We start from the raw sequence: 26,503 nt of genomic DNA on the forward strand, positions 1-26,503 counted from the left end.
TTTTTATCTCATAAACGAAACAGATTGATGTTTTTAGAATTGTGATAGTGGTGCTATCTTTTCAAGATCAAATTACAATGTCTAAGTGTTGCGAAATTTTCTTTTGGTAGGCCTATAGGGTAAGATGGGGTAAGTGGGACACTTAAGGATATTATTGGATGTAAAACTTATGTAACGTGAATAAAGATTGGACTTATGTTTTTATAATTCAAGTATAATCCTAGAACAATGTCTGGAGTTAGTTTGGGGGCAATACTCAAATTCAGTACAAAATGGCGGGGCCAATTATGTAATGACTCAACTGTCCCACTTACCCCAACACTTTTGGGTAAGTGGGACACATAAGGGGTAGGGGACATTTGACACATATATTTATGATATTATCACATTAAAAGAACATATTTTACAGCAAAAATGTCGCAATACTTGAAACATTAATTTGATTCTCAGTAGATATAGCACCGGTATAGGCCTAATTTGATTTGAAGATATCACTCTATCTCGCTCAGGAGACAAAAAATGTCAACATATATGCCTGCATTTTATTTCAGCTATATCCAGTAGATTGAAAAAGAAAACCACAAGAATTTAAAATTAAACAAAAACAAAAACATGATCTTATGAAATATTGCTTTAGCTCGTTTCAGCAGATAAAAACGACAACCAACGGCATTTAAATTTGGGGTATTTGCGGTTGATAGCAAAACCACACGAATTCAGCAAACACCAAATGACATCAACCAAATGTAAAGGCTTTATTTCAAAGTTTGTTCCAGCATCATACGGTATTCCGTTCTTGAAATATTTCAATTTTAATATTCACCATGTAAATCAATGCAGGAGTTTTATAGACACCGGTACCAGAATCGAGCAAATTACGGCATGTCTCGACACATTTTCTTTTAGTGGTATAAAGTTATGGTAAGTTCGTGTTTTTTACTAGCTACTGAAGATAGCTTAAATTAAATCGATGATGTAATTTTGGTCTCCAGTAGTGCTATCTACTGAAGATCGAGTTAAAATATTCATGCAGTTAGGTCAGCAGAATTTTGTGACATTGTTTTGTAACAGAGTACGTGAACGTCATAACCGCAACGGATGCGCGCATAACGCGTGCAGCATCAAATTAGCGAGTTCTTTTTACGCAATCACTCGCGATATTCGAACTAATATCTTCAGTATATACCCAGACAAACAAGAACCTAGACCTATAACTTTGGTTTGCGTAGTGAAGTCAACACTGCTTAGCAACGATTTTGACAAGGACGCAACCCGGACGCAAACAAGCAGACATGTTCGCGTCTGCAGAACATGTTGCGTTTGACGCGGGCGATAACGGCGCAGCAATCACGCAAACGATCGCGTTTTTCGTTCCAGACATGAACGCTTATTTCTCCGCGTCCGACCACCCGACCAAAATCACCTTGGATACGTGGCTTCACCTACTGCCATGGTTAGGGATGGGCAGTTACAGGTCTAGGTGGTATGTCTATGAGTATATAGACCTTTTTCTGATGACGTCACCTAATCGATATTGGGGTCTGAGATGTAAACAAACAACACGTGCGTTTCTCACGTGTCCACGGTGTAAAAACACCAAATACTGCGTATTTTCTCCTCTGTATTGTCATATTTCACTTTAAATTCCATAAAATATTTGTTTAAACGGGAACTGTATACTAGTTACCTTTTTTCCAGTTTGTTTTGATGCCATAAAAAATTAATACAAAAGATACGGAAAAATCGCGATGCTATTTAAAATTCAATCTTTGTTTTGTTTCACAATTTTGTTTACTTTTTACACCGTGGCGAACTAAACGCGTACCGCGAGCTGGCAATTCCGCGCAGGACGCCTAGCGTGGCGCAAAGTTGATCGCGCGCGCCGGCGCGGTATTTGCGTTTGGGTGCTGATGACTCGAATGCTGGACCCCAATATCGATTGATTGGTGACGTCTGAGAAAAAGGTCTATAGCAAAACCATGGGTGAATAATACGTGCGTTGCGTGAGAAACAAGTTAATACTGAAAAACTTTTGTTCACAAACGACCTTTTCCCCAGTCAGAATATTAGTAATTAAAAGTGTGTTAGACAGTATTTTGTTTATTTCAATCAAAGCCTTTCTGCTCATGAAACGTGTTTTGCAATGAGTTTCCCCCGTTATAATGAATCCATGCGCATTTGCTATCTACCGAAGATAACTTCGATTTCATGCATTTTGTTTTTTTTATCTCATGAACGAAACAGATTGATGTTTTTAGAATTGTGATAGTGGTGCTACCTTTTCACGATCAAATTACAATTTCTAAGTGTTGCGATATTTTCTTTTGGTAGGCCTATAATTGTGCTGAATCCACATAGTTTTCCTATCTACTGAAGATAACTCAAATTAAATGCATGTTGCCATTTTGTCTCAACGAGATAGCTTATTATTTTAGAACCGTGTTAGTGGATCTTCAAGCACCAGCAGGCCTAATTCGATTCTAAAATATAAATCTTTCTCGTTCCGGAGACAAAAATGTCAACATAGGCCGGCATTTTATTTCAGTTTTATTCAGCAGATTGAAAAAGAAAACCACAGGAATGTAAAATTAAACCAAAACAAAATGTCGCAATACTTGAAACATTAATTTGATTCCCAGTAGGTATAACACCGGTAGGCCTAATTTGATTCGAAGATATCACTCTATCTCGCTCAGGAGACAAAAATGTTAACATAAGCCTGCATTTTATTTCAGCTATATCCAGTAGAGTGAAAAAGAAAACCACAAGAATTTAAAATTAAACAAAAACAAAATGTCGCAATACTTGAAACATTAATTTGATTCTCAGTATAGATATAGCACCAGTAGGCCTAATTCGATTCAAAAATATCACTCAATCTCGTTCATAAGAGAGTGCAGCAGTAACATGATTCTATAAAATATCGCTTTATCTCGTTTCAGCAGATAAAAACGACGACCAACGGGCATTTACATTTGAGCTATCTGTAGTTGATAGCAAAACCACACTAATTCAGCAAACACCAAATAACATAAAACAGATAGAGAAATGTAAAGGCTTTATTTCGAAGTTTGTTCCAGCGTCATAGGGTATTCCGTTCTTGAGATATTTCAATTTTTATATTTACCATGTTAATCAATGCAGGAGCTTTATAGACACCGGTACCAGAATCGAGCAAATTACGGGATTTTCTTTTAGTGGTATAAAGTTATGATAAGTTCGTGTTTTACTAGCTACTGAAGATAGCTTAAATTAAATCGATGGTGTAATTTTTGTCTCCAGTATTTCGGAATGTCAAATAAACTGGGCTTAAGTTAGTAGCTGCTTAAGTTAGACCCGCTTTCGGAATATCAGCCTAAATGCCCATGATTGGGGGCACCGGGTCTGTTTGGAGGGGGGGGGCACATGATGCTACGCCACTGACAACCTATGGCATACTAACCTGGAGAACACTGACAGGTAGCGCTATGCTGACAATGGCAACAGAGTGTAACAGAAGTCTTCTTTAGGATAAATGTGGGATAAAATCTCAGGAAAAAAGAAAAACCTACCCAAATGAAACAACCCTTCACACACCCACTAGGCATATACTATTGCAATACTGGCGAAAGTCAGGGGAATAAAATACACATGTAAAATAAACTTTTTGTACACAAAGTATTGATTGTATTATAAAACATGTTCCATTTTATTGCTGTTACACGATAATGGAATATAAAATACAGTATATTGCTGTGTATGTTTATTCTATACGCAAAAACACTGGGTATCTGAGTATTTGAGGAAAAATCCTACAGTGAGCCAAATCATGTAGCGCATAATGCATACAAGGGCGGTCTGTTGATACACTTGCGACGCAGCTGCATAAATACACTGACATCACTTTAAACTCCGGGTGAAACAACGTAGGCCTATAGGTGGTGAGGGTGGGATGATGAGGTCAAATACAATACAGATTAAATAGGATTGTTTATATAGCACCAGTAAACCGAAAACATTCTGGTTCAAAGAATATCATGGAATTGTCATAACAATAAAAACTGCAAAAGGCAAAATGCAATCAAAATTTCTCTGCCATTTTTTATATATTTTCTTGTAAATCATATTTACCAATTGAATTGGTTTACTTCATCATCACATATTGTGGAAGATTCTCTTAGATCATGTAAGTGTAAATTATAGTATTTTTTAAATACATATATTGTAAAATTGTAATAGATTACTGTATAAATAGGATATTTTCGCAGGGGTTGTTTTTTGCAATTTTAACTGTTCCGAACAGCTACATGGGTTAATGATGGGTTAAAAATATTTTCACAGGATTTTAAACTCATGGTTGCCTGTTAAACCTAGTAAAGCAACACCGCAAGAATTAAACCCCTGCAAAAATGTCCAATTATGCAGTACCTTCAAAAGTGAGGTCACACCTCTTGGACTTCACCTGGGCCTACAAAATAATTTGAAGCATAATGTTACCATAGTCCATCCAGATTCTAAAAAATTAATAAAAATTAAAAAAAAAAAATGCATTTTGCATTACAATTTTCAGGCCACCTACAGAGAACAAACTTAATTGTTTAGCCATGGTGTGAAAGACCATTAATGAAAGATTAAGGTATCTACTCTTAAGGAACGCAGGTACCAGTAGTGTGGGTATAATACTACATTTGTGGATCACCACCACTTGGTACAAAAAAGATACCACTGAGGAAAAACAAATTTGTTTCAAAAAAATGTTTTACTTTTTGTCATGAGATAAAGCTACCGCATAGAAATAAACATCATATGCCAAATGCAATGTGACCAGTTTCCACAACACCCAGAACATCTCAATTAAACCCAAGTCTTTCAACATATTCAACCCTCAACATGTTGAAAGACAGGTTTAATTGAAATCTTGAAAAGATATACCCGTACCATAAAAAGTGGTCAAGATTTATACCATAAAACAAATGGACTTTTTAATGTTATTGGTATATTGGTAGTTTTCAAGTATTTAAAACAAGTGTAGTGTAATTGGAGGAATTCATTACTTTTCAGTATTCGCCTTCGCCCTATGTAGTGTGACGTCAAAATTGATAGTTGCCAGGTCAACTGGTTAACACTCTCTGTGTTCGGAACCACAATCAAAATGATCACAACACAAAGTCAATGGGTTGCTAACAGGTGTGTAAACCAAGCATGAACCAGTAACTAATGTATGATGTATTCACTACAACAGTGAATTGCTCAAATAAAATCCTTCAAACTGAAGGGACGTTGGCCAATGTATATTCATTTCATGATACAAAAACAAATGTGGTGTGTTAAAGTGTATCTTGCTATCTTTACATTCTCTATTCGAAGAGTTAAAAGTCAAATTTTGACATGTTCTTGGTTTTGTGGGAATGTGTCACATCAGAGAAGAAATTTTACACTTCCAACAATGTATTGCTTCCATGTACTGATTTGCTATTCAGTGCAACATAGGTCGATAGTGACAAAAATGCATCAATTTACAGAGCTTGTCGAGGTATTTTTGTCACTATCGACCAAGGTTCAGTGCTGGCAATGCCTGGTTTAAACTGGCAAAAATGGCAAAAACTTATGTATAGTCACTCAAATGTTAACAAGTACACAGAAAGCTCATAAACAGTAAACAAACAACTTTTAATGAATCATTCAACATATTTTTTGTCTCATCAAGTCCTTAAAATGAAAAAGTTTTGAATTTGATATGCCAGATTTCAGTTAAATGCACTAAGTGAGCAATGAAATTGCATGCCTTTAATTTCTTAATATGTTATTTTTAATTACAAAATCTGGCCTTGTTACACTCGAAAATAATTTTTAATTTAATAATTCATTTTGAGATCAAAAATCTGAACTTTAAATCACTTTTTTAGTTTTTGCCATTTTTGCCGGCAAAAACTGTTTTTGCCAAGCGGTTAAAACCGCGGTTTTTCCACCTGCGGCAAAAACCTGCGAACCCTGCTATCAACACATGTTGCACTGAATATCAAATCAGTACAGGGAAGAAATGCATTGTGGGAAGTGTAAGATATCTTCTCTGTGGTAACATATTTTTGTTTATTGGCCAACATTTTACATAAAGAAAAAAGGCAAACTTTGACAGGTTCCTGCTTTTTAAGGAATTGGTCACATAATATTTTCTCTTTATAGCCAACATTCATGTTAACAACAGCAAAATTCTTTCTGAAGCACCTAAATTTTGATATAAAGGAGGCATCAGGAAACAAGATTTCTTTAGTTGGCCTTATTTAACCAACAGACTGTATTTCATGTCAAAGATAAATATATTTTATTCAACACAAAACTACCAGAAATGATATCCAATGTGTAAATATTACAGACTATTGCCAATAAATTGCATACATTTCTTCTGTATAAATACATAAGACAAAGAATAAAAATGTTTTTATGGCTAAATAAAAGTTATACAAAATATGCACCAAAATATAAGACAATATAAGAATGTTGTCATCAACAATGACACATCTTAGAAATGAAACAACTTAGAAAACAACCAGCATTTTCTTCTTTGATGTTGATTGTCAACAACTCAGATATATAAGCACTTGATGTAAGACTACATTTGAAAAAAAATTGGGAATTATTTATGAATATGTTCTTGATGCTGGTACATTTTGTAAAATAAGGTTGTTTCCGAACTCAATCTAGGATTTCCCCGAAATAAAATAGCTGTGACAGTTTTTAAATTAATATGTTACTTTTGCAGGAGCCTGGTTTAGCCATTTGAAAATTTGAAAAAAATGGCAGTGCACTTAATATTAATACACTGATCTTATAGGAAATGAGTCAATCTCATTTATATTTCCATAGGTCTTGTGGTTCTTGAGATAAGGCCAATAATATATCAAAAAGCAAAAAAGATTTGCACCTTTTCCACCTCCAGAAAAATATCATGCACATGACACCCTTTGTATATCAAGCCTTGGGATCTCCTTTATAAAACCCATACCATACCTACTGTGTGCCATCTTTATTTGTCTCAATATTTCAGTGCCAACACCGCTAGGTCAGGCTCCAACTGACCTGTCTTTAATACCAGAACTACACATTTTGGCAAATTTGGACCTATCTATATACCAAAAGTCAAAATTTCCGGGCAAATTTAACCCAAATTTTAAAATTTTCCCCAAAATTATGGCAAAATTTCAAAAATTTTGGATATTGAGGCAAAATTGGAACATTTTCTGAAAAAATTGATAAAAATTTGAAAAAAGGACCCATCCAAATACCAAAATTGGCTATACCAAAAGGCTGAAAATGTTACCCATGTTTCCAGCACGTCCCTGTACGATCATTTGTACTGAGTACCCCCTGGACCTGGGTGCGAATCCAGCTGTTATGTGGACTCGCCCATAATGTGACGCAATCTGGGCTCATTGAGGTTTTCTTAATATAATCAAAAGGAATTCAAATACATGTACAATGCAACTACAAGGCACAGTTATCATGATATTACTTGTTGCACTCATAGGGGGGCCTACATATCTTCAACAGAGCATGATTTAAATGCACTGTCTGTGATCCCAGTGAAATAAAGATATTTGCAAAATATGAAAGCAGCTTATAAGTGAAGAATAAGTCTATGGAATTCCTGTTAAACCATTTTTCACCCTGATGTGGGCGTGGCAGTGACACCAGTGCGCACTTCAATAGGCGCAGCTTCGAATAGCTAGTGGATGCTCAAAGCGCTGCAGTATGCACATACACACTTAAGGATGCCGTATGTAAACCTGCTGCTCAACGCATTGACGTCCCTGCCACATCAGGGTGGAATATATTATAGCTATATATCGTCCTCCACAAATGGCCTGTAATGTCAGCATTTTTACTTTTTGAGATATTGGACAGGCAAATTCTCCTCACACTAAGCTTTACAATGATATATTACATGTCCATATTGCTTGTTGGCAAGAGAGTAAAAATCAGTAAGAGTTGAGAAATCCTTTGTTTTCCATTGTTGTTGTTGGTTTTTTGATGGCCCATATCTCAAAACAAGCTCTGCCAACATTACAGCCCATATTTCATTGTGAATATTGTATAAAGTTTTCAAATGAAAAATGAACCAAATTATCAAAAATAGCTATCGTAAAACCTCGTCTACAAGCATGTAGAGTGTTTTTGATGAAAGCTAAATGAATACAAAACAGCCGTAAATATGCCAATACAAAAATAGTCTTACAATAATACTTTTTTTGTATACATTTATATCGGTAATTTATTTGCTTAAACTCCATAATGTTATAAATTTGTTTAAGGAGGGCGCCTGGATTAATTTAGCTTTCATCAAAAACACTCTATGCTTGTAGACGAGGTTTTATGGTATATTGAAAAAATAAAGCTCCATTCTATAATATTTTGCTGTAAGTGTCCGTACAAAAAAAAGAACCTGTCAGTGCCATGCACATTGCCTATAATGTCAAATATTATTAATTATGTTGATTTTGGTTTGATAACTTCCAGGTCATTTTATGTGACCAGCTCCAAAAAAAAAAAACATTTTAAAGCTTATTGTCTAGTGCTAAAATTTTTATTGAAATCATGAAATGTCAAAAATGCGACTTGTTCCTGGGTTTTGTCAGAACGGGTCACATATACTGTTGACAAAAATGCATGAATTTGATGAGCAATGATTTTTCAGATTTTCTGATATAGCAAACCACTGATAGTACCTTTAAGGTCAGGCACCAGATTTAAGGCCACCGACTGATACACTGCAAAAACACTGTCCAGAGATTAAACACTTTTCTTGTACGGTAATCAATTTGTGAACTAAATATGTTTAGTTGAGTTCTAATCATTTCTGTTTAGGAATTCAACATGTGATGTCTGGGTAATCTTGTGTTCATTTATTTTTACAAATGTGTTTACAAATCAATTGCAAGGGGCTATTCCATTTGAAATCCACACTACCCCTGTGAAAGATTTTGGAAATGTGCTATACAGAGGGAGTATGAATTTCAAATGGAATTAGCACATTAGGTAGCTCCATTTGAATTTCATATACCCTCTGAGAAAGATTCAACCTGAATCTTCCAGAGAGGGAGGGTGAGTTTCATATAGAGCTGCCTAATGTGTTAATTCTATTTGAAATTCATACTCCCTCTGTGGAAGGCATTTCCAAAATCTTCCACATGGGTAGTGTGGATGTCAAATGGAATAGCCCAAGACACATGTTTAATCTATCACTGTTTTTGCACTGTAATGTTTTATACATGTCATACACATAATGTGTTGTCTTAGAACTGCAAATTATTGCTCTTCCATACTAGTTCAATAGTTGTGTTGTTTCATTCTTATTCTGTCCAGCAAAATAAGTGTGTCTAGATATAAAAATATAGAATAGTTTGCATCAAAAGTCCTCTTCATAAGACACATTCTTCCAATGAGGTTAAAGGTCATTTCAGATTGGGATTTGCCATCCTGCGTTTCGTAATGCAGCTCTAGCCATTTGCTCAAAGTCCTATGGAGAAAGAGAAAAATGTACAAAATTAAGTCAGACATGAAGTAAATATATGTGTAAGATATAGCTTTGAAATATTTCATTTAAACTGGCAGTTTATGATGCCTATAACCACATCATAAACTTTGAGATGATCCCCACAAAACATGGTGTGCATCCAAATTTGAGAATTGGTTCAAAATCCTATATGGTCAGTTTCCCACTTTCTCCCACTTATTTATAAATCTTGTACCAATGTTATTTTGATCATGCTGACAGTATTCTTATTTATTAGTGAAATTTATTAGTGAAATTTACATCGATAATGAAACAGTTGTAGTTATCATAAACACAAAATTCATAGTTCTAGTCCACAAAAACAGAACTTACTGTGGACATTTCAAAAATCACATTTCTTTTTTACCACTGATGTTGTTGTGATGACCTTCTGTTACCACTAGAACTATGAACTTCCATGTTATTTCCAAAAAGAATTTATGAAAATATAGATCTTAAAATAGCTTTTGCATATCCTTCTTACTGTAATTTCCAGTTTGACACGGCTTGTGGCATGTTAAGGAATCGGATATTAACCTTTGCATCATATTTTTTGTGGGAGATGAGAGTACACCAGACATATCGAATTGCATTCTGAATACTAGGAATGTCCTTCTGATATCAAATAATTTTTTTTTTTTTGAAATTTGCGATATAATACAAATTTAATGACAAATTATTAAAATTTGATATTTTTAAAATTCTTTATATTTAACAGTCCTTGAGGTACACTTTATAAATCTAATGATATGTACTTACAGTGTATGTAGCTGGGATGAAAAGCCGACTATTAATTAAAAATTTTGACCTTTCATATTGAAGATATACATTTTTCCCTCAAAAGACCTAATTTTTTTGGTGCTTTGGGGAAAAAATCCACATCTTCAATACAAAAGCCCAAAAGTACATATCATTAGATTTATAAAGTTTACTTTGAGGACTGTTAAATATCAAAAAATTCAATTTTTATTAATTTGTCATAAAATGTGTTTTATATCACCAATTTCAAAAAATCAAAATTATTTGATATCAGAAGGACATTCCTCGCATTCAGAATGCAATTCGATATGTTTGATGTGCTCTCATGTCCAACAAAAAATACTGTGCAAACGCTGCTATCTGATCCCGTAACCAATATATTTTGTCTATATATGAAAACTCACCTCAATATCCTTGAGTACATCAGGACTGATTTCCGTCCTCATACCCTCACTCGCACTCCTTTGTTTCTTTTTACTCCCACCAGGCACTGACAGTCGATGCATATCTGGGGCTTCGCTCTTCGGCCTTGGTTTTGTCTTTCCTTGTCCATTAGGCCTCAAATAAATCGTTTTTGAAGTCACATGATTACCATTAGCATCCGACAATTCAAAAGTATCACTATATGTGTCCATCATTGAATCGTCTCCCACACTGTTTGATTTTGTCCGCCGACTATCCACATAATCTGATCCGCCATTTCTAGATTTTTCGCTGATGTCCATTGAATCATCTGATCTAACATCCATACTACTGCTACTAGATCGACTCCTGTGACCACTGGGAATCTCAGGGAGAATTCTACCAGTACTGTTTTTTCTTACACGCTGTGGGCTATCAGATCCCGATTCACTACTAACAGGAGACGAATGTCCGGGCACACTAAGCTTTGCACCAGTCACCTCTGTTCTTTCCTTCCTGTCACTAAACACATTTGAATTCTTCATTTTGGAATCCATTTTTTCAACAATACGTAGTTCGTGATCCGAATCACTGCCACTGTTACTCGGTGGACTATTAGAACGTGAGCTGCCAGGGCTACCAGGGATTGCAGGAAGCAATCTCCTCTTTGTTTTCGCTGAATGACTTCCTTTTGTCTCCACTGTGTCACCTGACGATGTTGACCGTGGCAACACACTTTCACAAACAGATGCATTCTGGGATTGCTGAGTTGGTTCTACTTGAATCTGAGGACCAACTTGGAGTTCAACCGATGAGCGTTGTAAGACGAACGTTGGTCCGGGGACGCCAACATCAATAGATGGTCTCTGCAGCGATATACCAGGGACACTTTCAACACTCAGTTGACTTAGTTGAGAATCACTTCTTTCTTCTCTGGGAGAATCAGTATCACTTGCTGAAAATTAAAAAATAAGAAAAGTAAGAATATTTGTTTCATATCTGCTTGCACATGTTAGGGATGTAACCATGGAGTGGCAGAGGGTGCCAGACTACCCCCTCAAAAAGAATGATTTAGATCAACTATTTTATACAAATGTTAGTGTGTAGAATAGTTTTAAATTAAATATTTCAAGATTTAAATCAGTACTTAACCAACAAATTAGTCAGACTTAACCCCATGAGAACTACCTGCCTATTGGTCAAAAAGAAATTTTCATTATCAATTGGACCAATCAGCAACATTGTTACAAAAATTTCACCACATAAAAAATGGGATGAATTATTTGCAAAGCTCCATTCTGATTGGTGATTAACATGAAGATATCATGTAATTGACCAATCAGAGGCAATGTTAGATCGCAGGTAATGCTCAGGGAGTAACTTTGATTCAGCCACATTGTATCAATGTGTAAAATAGTTTGAGGTGATGCTTTGTACCTATAACAGTTCTTTTGTCAACTTTCTTTAGATCCTGTGAAGGCTTTTCATCATCATGTGGCTATGTACAACCCGCCATTGAATATTGCACTTGTAGTTCAGTGAAACTTGATTTTTCTCTGTATTTTGATCAATTTCTCAAGAACCACAGCACATGTTGAGTTGAAAGTGTATACATTGAATTTCTTAGCTCCTATACAATAAGTTACTTCTTCCGTTACAATGTGTATTTTGAAAGAGACAGCTTGCATCAGGGACATAGTTATTTAGACAGCAAAATAGATTTCAAACTTGACAACCAAACCTTAGAGCTTTTCGCACGAAAAGTTTCACAAGATCAATTCAAGAAGAAAGCTTACCCTTACCAAAGGTCGAGGCCTTATCTAAGCCTCAACTTAACCTCAGAAAATAAGCCTCGTGAATAGCCTTAATATCCTTAGCCTCGTCTTAGCCTTGTCTTAGCCTCACCTTAGCCTGAAAATTAGCCTAATTATTTAAATTAGATAAGCCTCAAATAATTAGCCTCAAATAATTAGCATAATTAGCCTCAAATAATTAGCCTCGTATCATTAGCCTCGCATTATTAGCCTCAAAATATTAGCCTCGGAATATTAGCCTTATAATAATTAGCCTTGTCTTAGCCTCATCTTAGCCTCGCCTTAGCCTGAAAATTAGCCTAATTATTTAAATTAGTTAAGCCTCGCAATATTTAGAGGCTAAGACAAAGCTAATAATTTGAGGCTATTTTACGAGGCTAAACATTCCATGCATGCAGGGACGGTTGGGCTATATTTATTGATCCAGCTAGGTGATAAGTGTTACTATCAATATTTTTTGGGGTGTTATGAAGTGGGGGTAAGGTTATTTGGTGAGTTGTCATTTGGAGAGTTCCAATATGGTGAGTTGTCACCTTGAGCATACTAGTATTGGAAAGTTTTGTTTGTAAAGTTGGGATATGGTGTGCTGTTAATGTAATGGGACGGTTGTATTTTGAAGTGGAGAGGGGGTAATTTGGAGAGTTAATATGTAGAGTTGTCACCTTTAGCGTATTGGAAGAGTTTATGTTTATGACACGCCATATCCCAATGTCACCAAACAACTCTTTTAATATGCTGAAGGTGACAACTCACCATAAGAACTCTCAAAATGACCATCCCCCACTTAAAAGTACAAACATCCCCATACCACATCTCAACTTTTACCAAATATAACTCCCGCATATAACTCTTTCAAATCGGGTGTAGGTGACAACTCACCACATTCAACTCTCCAAATGACCCTTCCCCACTTCAAAGTACAAACACTTCCAATTTATGCATCAACAGAACATACCACATCCCAACTTTACCAAACATAACAATTCCAATTTGTTGACGGTGAAAACTCACCACACTTGAACTCTCCAGATGACCCTCCCCCACTTCAAAGTAGAAACATCTCCAATACATTGACATATTGCATGCACACCACGTCATCCCAACTTAACCAAACAGAACACTTCCAATATGACAACCTATCATATTTCATTATTTGAACTTTCCCCAACAACATTAACTCACCATATTTGAACTCTCTAAATAACCCACCCCCAATTTAAAGTACAAACATCCCCAAACATCAATTAACATAACACCCCAACAACATCAGTGCAGTAACACGTTTTCACCTGGGTCAGCCAGCATCAAACTGCAGTATGTCTGCAGACTACAATGCATGCATGTCTGCTGAATTCAACAACCTCAAAAAGGCCATATTTCCTGATGAAAAGAAGCAATAAAATACAGACTTTGAAACTTACTTAAAAGCTGATTTTTCTTCCAGAGACATGGTTGTTATGCTCCCCATGAACTAGGCACTAGTAAAAAGCCTAAAATACCCTTTAAACTGTTAATTTTTCAAAATTATTGGCAGTTTCTGAGCAGCATACAGTAGTCTGCTCCCTGACAGTTGGTGACCTCTGACCTCATGTGACCATATTTTTGAGGCTAATAATAGCCTCAAAAAAGTTGAGGTTAATTTTAGCCTCAAAATTAAAGCAGGTCAAGACGAGGTTAATTTTTAGCCTTAAAACATTTCAGGCTAAGACGAGGTTAATTTCTTAGCCTTGTCACCGATAAGGTTAATTTCTTAGCCTCGATGGCTAAGTTGAGGTTAATTTTTAGCCTCAAAAGATATCGAGGCCAAGTTGAGGCTAAGGTAAGGCTTATTTAGCCTCGACTTATGGTAAGGGTTAACAGTATCCAAAAAACAAAATTATCATTCAAGAAGGCAGCCCTATTCGCTGGCGTAGTGCACATTAGAATAGGACCATTGCTAGGTCAACTGGCTCACGATTTCTTTGTAATGAACCACTGATCGAAATGATTACAACATAAAGCCTATGGCATATCATATTTCGGAATAGGTGTATGAGCCAAGGCTTGAACCAGTAACCAATGGATACTAACGTGCACTACGTCAGCGAATACTAAATAGCACACATGCTGTTTGTTCGACGATCCTCTATTTTTACTTACAGAACATATGAAGAAAACAGTTATGAGTCAAATTCGGTGGCAGGTTCACATGTTTTTTATCGCAATTTTTTTGTCAAAATCCTGATAAGTTGGTCTTACATTTTGTGTGTCAAAATGAAGTGACTGTATACCGTAAAAACTTGATAGTTAGCATATGTGCTTACTATCGAGTGCTTTTAAAACATGCAAACATGAAGAGCCCCATCCACAAAAGTGTAAAGGGTTTTGAGCAAATCATCGATACACATAGTTATATACGAACGAGTAAACCTGCAAATGAGTGTCTCAACCCCATGAAACGGGAGGAGCTGTAGGCCTTAATCTAGATTTTTAAGCTTACCTAATTTATTATGTCGTCGCATTGTATTCGTTTATGGGGATTTCCGTCATGCAATGTCAGGACTTCCTGGCCCAAATTGATGCCAAAACTGCATCGTTTATTTAATTTCCATGCATGTACTGGCTAAATTGTCCACGTAAACAGTCCGATCCAAGGAAAATGGGGTTCTATCGGCACAAAATACGCCAATTTTACCTCGTGGATCGGCTGACATTTCGGTCCATTTCCAGTTTAAAACATGGTTCAAATTCTTAGATTTTCTATATTTATATTCCTCAGCAATTCAGGTTTCTGCTGATATGGTGCCCAATTTTGGAGGTGCAACCATTGTTTTAAAATTCCCTGCCAAATTTCAATGTTTACTTTTGGAAAAGACGCCATTATTGTCATTTTAAATGCCGTGGCTTCTTCACATTCAAGTAGGGTTTCTCAAATAACAGTGCTAATTGTAATACTTTATTTCTCATTAAATTATTATATTCATAAGAAAGCAGCTTCTCCCCAGTTTTGGAAACTAGGTCAGTTTTATAGATTAATGAAGAATTAGTAAAATTATAGTTAGAAATAAAAGCAATTTAAAGAATTACTAATTACTAGGATTACCAGGAATTTTCAATCATAAAAACACTTAATACGTCATAACAAATTATTGCCCAATCAGCACGTCATTCCTCCAATTTTTCTAGGCCAATCAGCTTGAGGCATTCTCAAAAGGAAGAAAATTGTTCACTGTTCAAATTACTTTCGACTAGAGCAGACGTGTAAAAGGAAATCTCGTGAAATTATCGTCTGCACTCAAATTTTGATATACTGTATTTTTCCAAATACAGACTTTGAGGTTAGCGATTTAGCATGTAATCCCCTAAGCTCTTGTTGGGTGATTCGAGGGAGTCTTGGAATGGTATGGATGCTGCAGTCCCTACCGGTTTACGCGGTGGGGTCTCTGGGAGAAAATACCGTTCGGGATTCCAGCTTGACTCGATATGCCCAAATCCCTTCGGGGTCATAAGCCACTCGGCAAGAGCTTCTTTTAGGAATCAGAACGACGGACATTATCTTTTTATACTAGGCCATTTTTATATCTATTTCATTATTCCAAATTAATCATATTGTAAGTATTTCCTGTGCGATAGAGTCACAGGAAATCCATTCGGTAACTTTCTGAATCGAGTACAGAGTTCGCCATTTTGTCAAATGGTACCCGGTTCAAGCAATGGCTCCTTTAGCTCGCATTTAATTAGGTCGGAGCCTTGCGAGGTTAATTGCTCACGGGATCACCCAAGTCCCATGGTTACTGAATGGTTTATCATAGAAACTCGAGTCCGTCGTTCTCTCCTGTCCCATTCCCAAAGTAAACAAAGAATAAAAATCCCCAAAAGAAAGAAAGAACAATGAACAATTCCAAATAAATAAATAACTATCACATGAATTGCAAGTCAGTTTAATCTGAGAGTTTTATATCAACGTTTTCCCCCTTGTTTATGTGCTCGTTCGATTGAGAGAATTTGCGACTTGTTTGCATACACTTTTGGTATGTTATTTTTAGAATGTGATTCACGTGATTTGAATCAGCTGATTGAAGTTCAAAACAAGCCAAAATAATCCCGTAATGTTCAGCTGATAAGCATTGACCCACAAATATGCAATTTAAGTGATAGTTATGGAAGTTCTTATTTCTTTACAAAATAACAAGAAATAAGGTAGCTGCCTTCCCCAAAATTCTAAAAGTCATGAATTGACCTTTTATTTATAAAATTGGGCAATAATACATTAGTGTTATGACAAAAACTCTTCTTGTGCAGTCAGTCTCTGTAGCAATTGAAAAGGCGAATAAAAGCGTATATTTCACATATTTATTTTTCACATTATATATACGACAACCGTATTACCTAATCTCAGTTGTCAGTTACTTTGTGTTAGTGTCAGGTAATAAAAACAATAAGTGTTATAAACCAACACATTAATGGTGTTATAAAACAATGAGGTGTTATGAAACGAAATAAGGTTACGTAACCAGGTTAAAGGTTTTGTAACAAGGTTTTAAACAGTCAAACTAGGTTATTTAAACGAACAGTTCAATTCGAACCATTGAAGTGCCGTGCAGATTAGATCTTCGATTCGCTCGTCCATTCGTTCGTACCTGTTCCAGAACTTGGAGATTGCTGATTAAGCCTGACGCCTTTCGACGGTTTGTATGATTTCTTTATTTCTACCCCAAAATTTAGGCCAGGTCAATTCCATATTTGGTTATCTTTTGCATTGGGTCCTTTATGGCCGCTACCAAGAAACGCTACCCTGTATATAAGTTTGAGCCATCGAAATGTAGCCTTAAGATTTATTAGTTTATTTTATTCTATTTCCTGTTTAGGTCGTACTTCACTTGCCAGGCCTATTTAAGAGGTGCCAGTTGCTTTCATTACACCCATAGCTCAGTTGGTAAAGTGCCGGACTTTGGTGCAATTTCATGTTTTCAGAAGGGATCGATAGTAAGCACTTATGCCAACTATCGAGTTATTACGGTATCACAAAGACAAACAAAATCCAAATATTTTACCTGTATGCCTCTCTCCATCATCAGATGACTCATCAGATATGAATGATAATGATTGTCTCTGCACAGGTGCGTTCTCCATGATGTTCTCTAGTGCGTCTTGTGCTGCCTTTCTGTACCTTATCAACTGATTCTGTTGTTCTAATACTTGCAATTCCAGTGCTTTCCTCTCTTTGAATGCCTTAAATGAAGCACAAAATATAGTTGGTATTAATTGAATTGTCACTTTGTAAGCTTTACCTGGCCATATTAGGAATGCCCAGACTGTTGGCTTTTTCAAGAAGCTGCTAAAATGTCATCTGTTCCAACAAGCCTAAAAGACTTGATTTCCTGTGTCTGTCTTTGACTTTTTGTATATTGGCCCTAAGAGAGAAGAAAGAAGAAAGAGCAAAAGAAAGAGCGAAAGAGAGAGCAAAACAAAGAGCAACAGAAAGAGCGAAAGAAAGAGGGAAAGAAAGAGCGAAAGAAAGAGGGAAAGAAAGAGGGAAAGAAAGAGCGAAAGAAAGAGTGAAAGATAGAGCGAAAGAAGGGGAAAAAAGAGGGAAAGAAAGAGGGAAAGAAAGAGTGAAAGAAAGAAAGAAAGATACAAAGGAAGAAAGAAAGAAAGATAAAAAGGAAGAAAGAAAGAAAGATAAAAAGAAAGAAAGAAAGTACAGTACCCACCTGTAATTTCTGTTCTTTTTGTTGACTTTTTGATTGGATTTCTGAGTTGATTTTGCTCAATTTGGCGTTGAGTTCATCGAGTTGTTTTCTCATCAGTGCTTCCTCTTCTTGACGTTTATTCTTCTTCTTCTGTTTCCTTGCTTCTAACTGACGAAGAATTGTGTCTTGTTTCACCTAAAATATTGATGAGGAAAATGAAGAGAAGAAATGTTAATTAATTATGAAATCATATTATCACAGAGTGACTCAAATGCCAGTGTGCCCCACATAGGTTGATTTTGCAGAAAACCTGGTGGCCTGTGTATTCTTTAAAACCACCCCACTGTATAAGGGTAAATATCAGACCCACCTGTAAAGTGTGCTGAGGCTTGTGGATCAATGTATAAGGCGTTGTGCCTGTGCATAGCACACTATAAATCACTGCACTTTTTTATTCACTTTTTTTATTGATATGCCGTATTTATTTCATATACTGTCCAGGGTTTTAACTTCTTTATACACATAAAATGTTTAAAACCTGTCTGTCCATCGCTATCTGGCTGTTGTTATTTTATTTTTTTATTTTATGTTAATGCACCATCCTTTGCTTGGTAGTGTTGATACACTTAATTGTGTCATACTCTACAAGTTGAAAAATGATTGAGTGGGTGCTTTGAAGGAAATGGGCACTTAATGGAACAAATACAGTACATCTTATTTTCAGCGCAGTCAAATCAATAATAGCTTAAGTCCCTCCCCTTTAGAGAGTCAGAGTGGTTTTCAAATATGAAACCCACCTGAGTTGAGATGCCTTCTGTTTGGAAATGTTAAATTATCATAGCCTAAGTCCATCCCTCTAAAGAGTCAAGCAGTAGCGCATTTGAGGAATTTGTCAAGGGGGTGTGATGATAAAAAAAAGTAATAACATTTAAAAATGGCACAGAAGGATATCGCGTCGGCTTATGCGACGGCAGAAGAGGTGTCTGAGGGGATGTGCCCCCTGAGAAGTAGGAAATTTTGCAAAATGAATACCGAATTGAAGTGATTTGGTGGACCATTTTGGTACTATTAGTGTGTAAAATTTTAATCTGAAAAAGCCGAAAAATTGTGAAATGACAGTCCACGAAGCCTTTTGTGAACAAGTTTTCCCTTTAATTGTAGGCCTATGATTTATGTTAAACACAAATTGGTAAATGTCGAAAGCGAATATGGCCACATGTTTATCCACTATGCAGGGGGTGTCTGAGGGGGATGTGCCCCCCTGAGAAGTAAGAAACTTTTGCAAAATAAAGACCTAATTGAAGCGATTTGGTGGACCATTTTGGCACTGATTAGTGTGTAAAATATTAGTTTCAAAAAGCCGAAAACTTTTTTTGAAATGACGGTCTACATGGTCTATGAAGCCTTTCGTGAACAAGTTTTCCCTCTGATGTTGCAAAATGAAGGTCCAATTGAAGTTATTCGTGCATAATTTTTCCACTATTTCAATGCAAAATACTGTCTAAATATGCTTTATTTTAACTTATTCTTTTGAAAAGCGATTAGATTTCGATTACAAATTTAATCATCTATAGCTTGCCAACTGTTTTCTGCATGGCGCGATAACATGGCGCGATAACATGGCGCAATGCGGTGTAAGAGATGCAAAAGCGTGATGATGGGGTTGACAATTAAAACTGTCAATTAACAATTTTAATTGTTAATTGACATACATGTTTACACCAACACCCCAGCAACGTAAGTTTTAACCTTAACGTACGTACGTTGCCAGGGGGGTGATGATGGGGGGGGGGGATTGACATGTATCAACAATTAACACATTTACAAAATGTTACCGGTCAATACCGGTTATGGGGTGATATAATTTGTGTGGGGGTTGTTAAGGCTATAGGCCTATGATATTAGTGTGATAATATGTCCCCTATGCCTTGCTCATCTCCCACCTCTCCTCCCCCTATCTCCCTCCCTCCCCTCTCCCTCTCTTTCCCCCCTCTCTCTCTCTTTCTTTGCCTTTTCTTTTCCCTCATTTTATTTTTTTGACAGATCCAAGGGGGGTGTTTCACACACGTAACACCCCCCCTGCGTATGCCAATGGAGTCAAGAGTGATTTGCAAATATGAAACCCACATGAGTTGAGAATGTGTCTTCTTTTCAGTAAGGTCAAATCTATCATAGCCTAAGTCCCATCCCTTAATAGATAGTAAGTCAAGAGTGATTTGCAAATATGAAACCCACCTGAGTTGAGATATGCCTTTTGTTTAGTAAGATCAAATCTATCATAGCCTAAGTCCTTCCCCCTTTAGAGACTCAGAATCATTTGCAAATATGAAACCTACCTGAGTTGAGATCCACCTTTTTAAAAGTAATATCAAAATATCAAATCTATCATAACATAAGTCCATCCCCTCTAAAGAGTCAAGAGTGATTTGCAAATATGAAACCCACCTAGGTTGAGATACGCTTTCTTTTTAGTAATGTCAAATCTATCATAGCCAGTGTTCGAAATTTTGGTTGTCCGTTCGCCCGGGACAACTAAAAAAGTCGCCGGACAACCAAAAATACTGATTCGGTTGTCCGTCGGACAACCATAAATCTGTAGCCAAAACGGACCTTTGTACGTATGGACAACCACAAACTTAGACGGACAACCAAAAATTGTAACCTGGTTGTCCGTGGGACAACCATTTATTTTCCCTTAATTCGAACACTGATCATAACATACGTCCATCCCCTCTAAAGAGTCAAGAGTGATTTGTAAATATGAAACCAACCTGAGTTGAGATCCGCCTTCTTTTAAGTAATGTCAAATCTACCATAGCCTGGTGTTCTTCTTCCTCACTGGCTTTCCTGTATTTATTCTCTAAATCTTCTCTTTGACGCTGAAGGCGTGGAGACTGACTAGGCCCCAATGGAAATTGCTGAAAAACAAAAATATAAACAAATAAATATTCATACTTGTAAATAACAATATCTAACATCTTATTATCAAAAAACAATGGTTTAAAAATATAATGCTACAACCTTTTGGATTTCTTTTGGTGAATTTCAAGTATTAATATAATTGTGCAAACAAAAATTGCAGAATTACATTCCAAATGTCAAATATCCCATATGTCACTCATGCCCATGAACTTGAAATAATGTACTTATATTCCAAGAATTTCATACAAAAGCAATGTCATTCCAAATGTTATTACTGCTGCTCTTTTCATTACACAAATCTATCAATTCAATAATTTCTGGAAATATTTTAAACCATACATGAAAAACAAACAATTTTAACTGAAACTGTAGCTCATTTCCCAGTCCTTTAAGTAATGTATGGCCATATGTCTGATGGCTGCCTTTTGATTTTTTTGATTAAAAAAACCAACAGTTTACTTGTCAAATGTTTGTCTCATTAGTTAACATGGTCAATGGCTTTTGATGAGTTGTCTAAGACCCTGTTCACATTAGAAAATTTTCTTCTTTCGATGAACCTCGAATGAAGATTAAAAATCATTTTTTCCTAATGTGTATGCACTTTTCTTCCTTCGACGAAGATTAAAATTGCTTAGTTCAACGAAGCTAAAAAGGTTGTTTCGACGAAGGAATACTTCGTTCGACGAAGCTAATTTTGTAATGTGTATGCTTGCTTCGCTCAATGAAGGAAAGTGATCATGTGACAAGTGACCTTCGCCAGCTTTAATAATAGCCGGGCGTTAATAGCTTCATTCTAGCTTCGTTAATTTTCATGAAATGTGTACAGTGCAATGTCTTCGTTCAGTCTTTGTTCAGCGTAATGTGTACGCATGCTTAATTTGTTAATCAAGATTAACTTGTCTTCGTCGAATGAAGAAATTTTCTAATGTGAACAGGGTCTAAGAAATACCTCAAGAACCTCTACCCTCTGCATGGCTACGCAACTGATTACCCCAGATCAGATTTTGGTTGTGCCATCCTTGATCCCGGTCCTTGGTACTTTTAGATCCCTTCAATGACTTATGTTGAGAATCATTTCTAGTTCATAAAGCAAATGTGCTACCCTTTTATTTGGACATTGCATTTTACCTCAAAGTTTTGCATTTTATCAAATCCAAGTTGATCACCAACATGTGCAGGAAAGTTGAACATAATGCAGCTATAAACACAACCCTCTTGCATTTGCACAACAATATGCATTTAAATCACTTGCATTATTTTGTAGTATATTAAATATATAGATATTGTTTCTAACACTTAATTATCGCATGGTAGCATCTGGAACCAGCGGGATAGGTTGATACAGACAAAACATGCTGTCACTATGGACCACAATGGCCTCATCCCAGTGGCATAGTTCAATAACCTCAATTAAACAACCATAGTGCAAAATTTGACCTCAAAACAGAGTATGAATTTTTGTCCCCAAGTTTTCAAAGGTCATTCAATGAATGTACAAATGTATTGGGGTTAAAGAACTGTGCCCAGATTGGTGAGCATGTTGTGTGTCATACACGTAGCATCTGCTGCTCATCAAAGTATGAATAAGGATGATGAAAAAGACCTCCGTAGTTTACTGATAATATCAACATTCTTATTTTCCTATAAATGATGAATATAAACAACGACATGATCAGACAAATGGAGTTGCATGGCAGCAATATTCAATTTGTAAATAAATTACAAACATAAATAAATTTGAAATACTAAAATGAACTTAACATTGCATTAAAATGGAATCAGTATTTTGTGATAGATCAACAATGTTGTGTCTTGTAGTAACTGATCAACTGAACATTTATTACAAGAGGGAATGTGGAATTATGCATTCCTCCCTCATGTTTGCTCACAAATGTTGCATTCTCCCTTTTTCCCTCAGATTTCTACATTTAAAATTGTGTGTTTCCCCCTGAAAAAGTTGTGTTCCCCCTCCCCAATGTAAATATTAATTTTTAACTGATAAAATGATTGGTGTCTTAAAGACTTGATATAAATTATGTTCTTGTCTATAATCAGATATTTTGTTAATTGATACTAATAGGTAAATGATCAAAGTGTGATCAATTTTTGATGTAAATATCGATCGATCAATCAATCAATCATTGAATCAATCAATCAATCTGATAATCAATAATCACTATACAACTTATTGATTAATCAATCACAAAATCAATAAATCATGCATTCATTGAAAAATAATAATCATTGTATTAATCTAGCAACCATCAGTAAATCTTATACTCTAACATTAATCAGAATCAATGATAATCAATACATCCATTATTGACCAATCAGTCAATCATGAATGAACCTTTATACTCTAAAATTAAGCAATCAATCAATCAATAATAAACCGATCGATCAATCAATCAATCAATCGATAAAAATATCTATTATCGATCAATCAATCAGTCCAATCAATTGATAAATCAACTCACCTCAGGAGATTCTTTCAGCGTCTGTGTTCCTAATATGAGTTGCTGGTTCTCTTTCATGGCATCCTGTATCAGCCTGTGTCGATGTAACTCCGCCAATTGCTCGTCATCTTTACTCATTTCTGATTGGCTGTTGATTTCATCAGACTGCATGATGGGAGCTGGTATTTAATTAGAGTAAACACAAATATAAATGAATTTGATTAGAACCATTTAATGATCACGGTTATTAAGTTATTAATTGGTCAATTTGTGTCATTTCATGGAGCAGATATTGAAAAGACCTGTAGGTTGTATCTCATGGTCATATTGAAGTGCTGATGAGTTTTGTGGAATTGGTTGATTTTCAAAGAAACAATTTACAGAACATATTGTGGTATGATGAAGCAAAATTATAGTCATATGTCACGAAAACCACAGCCTTTTCTTCTTGATCAAAGTGCAAACATTTCATGTGACAAATTATTCAACTGTTGAAAAACATTGCATATCTCCCCAGTCCCCCCCCCCAATTCTGCTTTTCATAAAACTTCTTTGTCTAGCTTCAAGCTGTGAGAAAAAGATAGGTTTTCACTATCTGTGATGTATAGTTAGTATGTTATGTGGCAAAAAGGTTATAGGTCTATTGGTTCTAATGGCAATTGTCCTGCTAAATCGGTTTCTACCGTAATACATCTCAGATCAACTTTTACTCAAAAATGCTTCAACAATTTTATACAAGCACATAATTTTTGAATTAAAGACTTTCAACACTACACTATTTTAGCTCACCTGGTGCGTTTCACTAGTCCGACTAGCGTCTTCAGCAGATGGTGATGCTGTGTTGATATCTTGTCTACAATCATGACGTCATTCTGTCAATCATATGACGTCATCAGTGAGAGATATCCCGATTGTAGACAAGATATCAACACAGCATCACCATCTGCTGAAGATGCTAGTCGGACTAGTGAAAACGTTCCAGGTGAGCGAAAAATAGTGTAGTGTTGAAGTTAAATCTTTAATTTTATTTTATCTACCGCTACGTATGACTATCCACTCATACACATAATTTTTATTTGAGATTTTCCTCTAGACTATTAGTAGAAGAGCAGCAGGCACAACAGTCTCCTAATTTCAATTTTACAGATTCTCTACATTACTGCTCAGTAGGTTCTCTGAGTATTCAATCTATTAAAACAAGGCAATGTTTACCCATCTGATATTACAATATCTCACACAACCCCTTTAATGCTCTGCGTGCTAGCCATGGGCTTCAACATAAACAATCCAAGATTTGATATATTTTCTGAAAATATCAAGAGCTATCTTAAGAACTACTGAACCAATACTATGCTTGTTTGTACTCATTTTAATGCATTTCTCATGCTGATTCCAAATATGGTCATGAAAATTTACAATTCTGAAATTTTTGAATTTTAATATTTTTTTGAAACTTGTCGTCTGCATTCAAAACCCGCGACCCGCGTGGAGAGAGTTAATTGTACTACAACAACCAGTTATTCAAAAAGTGAACCTTCTTAACATTCCAAATATTAGGTAAATAACCTGAAACGTTAATTCCATACAAAGCCATTTCCTTACAAAAAATATAGAAAGACAGAAACAAAACATTGCTATGGAATCAAAAACTGTACGACAAAATTTAATCTCAAAATGAATCCACAAAACGCCACGGCAACACTTACCTGGTTGCTACGCCTACCATCAGTGAAAGAAGGATGTAGTCTAATGAGTGTATGCAGCTCATCTTTAAACAGTTTTATGTTAGTCGTTAATAGCAAAAGCCTGATGATTTATGTTTCCATTTGGATGCCTTTGGTATACAATGCGTTTGATTTATATTTATGATACATAATCAAAATCTCTTCAAGAGTATTTCTTTAAAATGCCAACGATTATAAACATGATAAAATTCAAAATCAATTACCTATGCTATCATATCATTTCATATGGCATAGAAATGAGAATAGTAAAAGACCCTCCATGGGAAAATGTCAATCAAAATACAATAGTCTGCTATATTGATAAGTCAAATATCTAGAAACACCTATTCCATAGAAATTTGAATAAAATAATTATGAGCATATAGAGTTTAATGTGAACAGCTGTCATAGGTTCCCATCACTAGTTCCAGATAACCCATTCTTTGCTAATGTCAAGTTCATAAATTCACAAAATATGTCTGACATTTCAGAGTCTTACATTTTCATTAATGTAGATCTGATTGTTCCTACCTTTGTAGAGCCCAACCCAAATTCCAAATTTAAAATTTTCTGTATCATTCTTTTTTGTAAATATCAAAAGTTATATGTGTGCTGAAAATTTCTTTCCTTGTCCCTTTGAGCTTTAAAAATGCTTGCTTCCTCTTTATACCGCACAAAAATACCACCCCTTCCCTCCAAGAACACTAGACTCCTCCAAACACATCTGCATCCCCTTATGGAGGAGCTTTGAACCCCCCAAAAAAAAAAAAATTGCCTCAATCTTGATTACTAGAATTCCATGTTTAAAAGCCATTTAAAAAGTTAAATTGAGGCAAATTGGAGTTTTTTTAAATCTTTTTAGTCAGAAATCTGAAATCCTGAATTCCACATAATTTTTCAAGAATTTCAAATTTGGAATTGGAATACCCATTGCCAAGAAATATAAAGTTGGTATTCCAGTTATTTCTTTCCTCAAAAATACTCCTATTAGCGCATTAAATTATTGCACAGCCCATAATGTACTTGATTTATCATGATAAATGATCCCTATCTGGAACAGCCAGCTCTGTAGTTTGCAGTTGGAAGGTTATAGATATCTTTGCATATCATGCCACATTCTCAATATATCATTGCCTCTATTATCTATTGATGGATGTTATCATCATAGAGAAGACATTTTGATTTGATTTTTAAAGGGACACCTCACCCAGGCAGTGGTGTACTG

At 35.7% G+C, this 26,503-nt stretch overlaps 1 protein-coding gene across 1 annotated transcript in view; it reads right to left on the reverse strand.

Annotated features, from left to right (window-relative positions):
- Positions 1–9,268: 9,268 nt before the first annotated feature.
- LOC140156862 (uncharacterized) overlaps positions 9,269–26,503 on the reverse strand; it is a 57,250-nt gene continuing 40,015 nt past the window's right edge. The window contains 6 exon segments of the mRNA XM_072179859.1: positions 9,269–9,493; positions 10,693–11,645; positions 17,538–17,715; positions 18,198–18,371; positions 20,948–21,094; positions 23,576–23,733. Of these exon segments, the coding sequence (XP_072035960.1) occupies positions 9,434–9,493; positions 10,693–11,645; positions 17,538–17,715; positions 18,198–18,371; positions 20,948–21,094; positions 23,576–23,733 (1,670 nt within the window). The 3' untranslated portion in view covers positions 9,269–9,433.

The sequence above is a fragment of the Amphiura filiformis genome, chromosome 7, assembly GCF_039555335.1.
Source record: "Amphiura filiformis chromosome 7, Afil_fr2py, whole genome shotgun sequence".
NCBI classification, from domain to species: Eukaryota; Metazoa; Echinodermata; class Ophiuroidea; order Amphilepidida; family Amphiuridae; genus Amphiura; species Amphiura filiformis.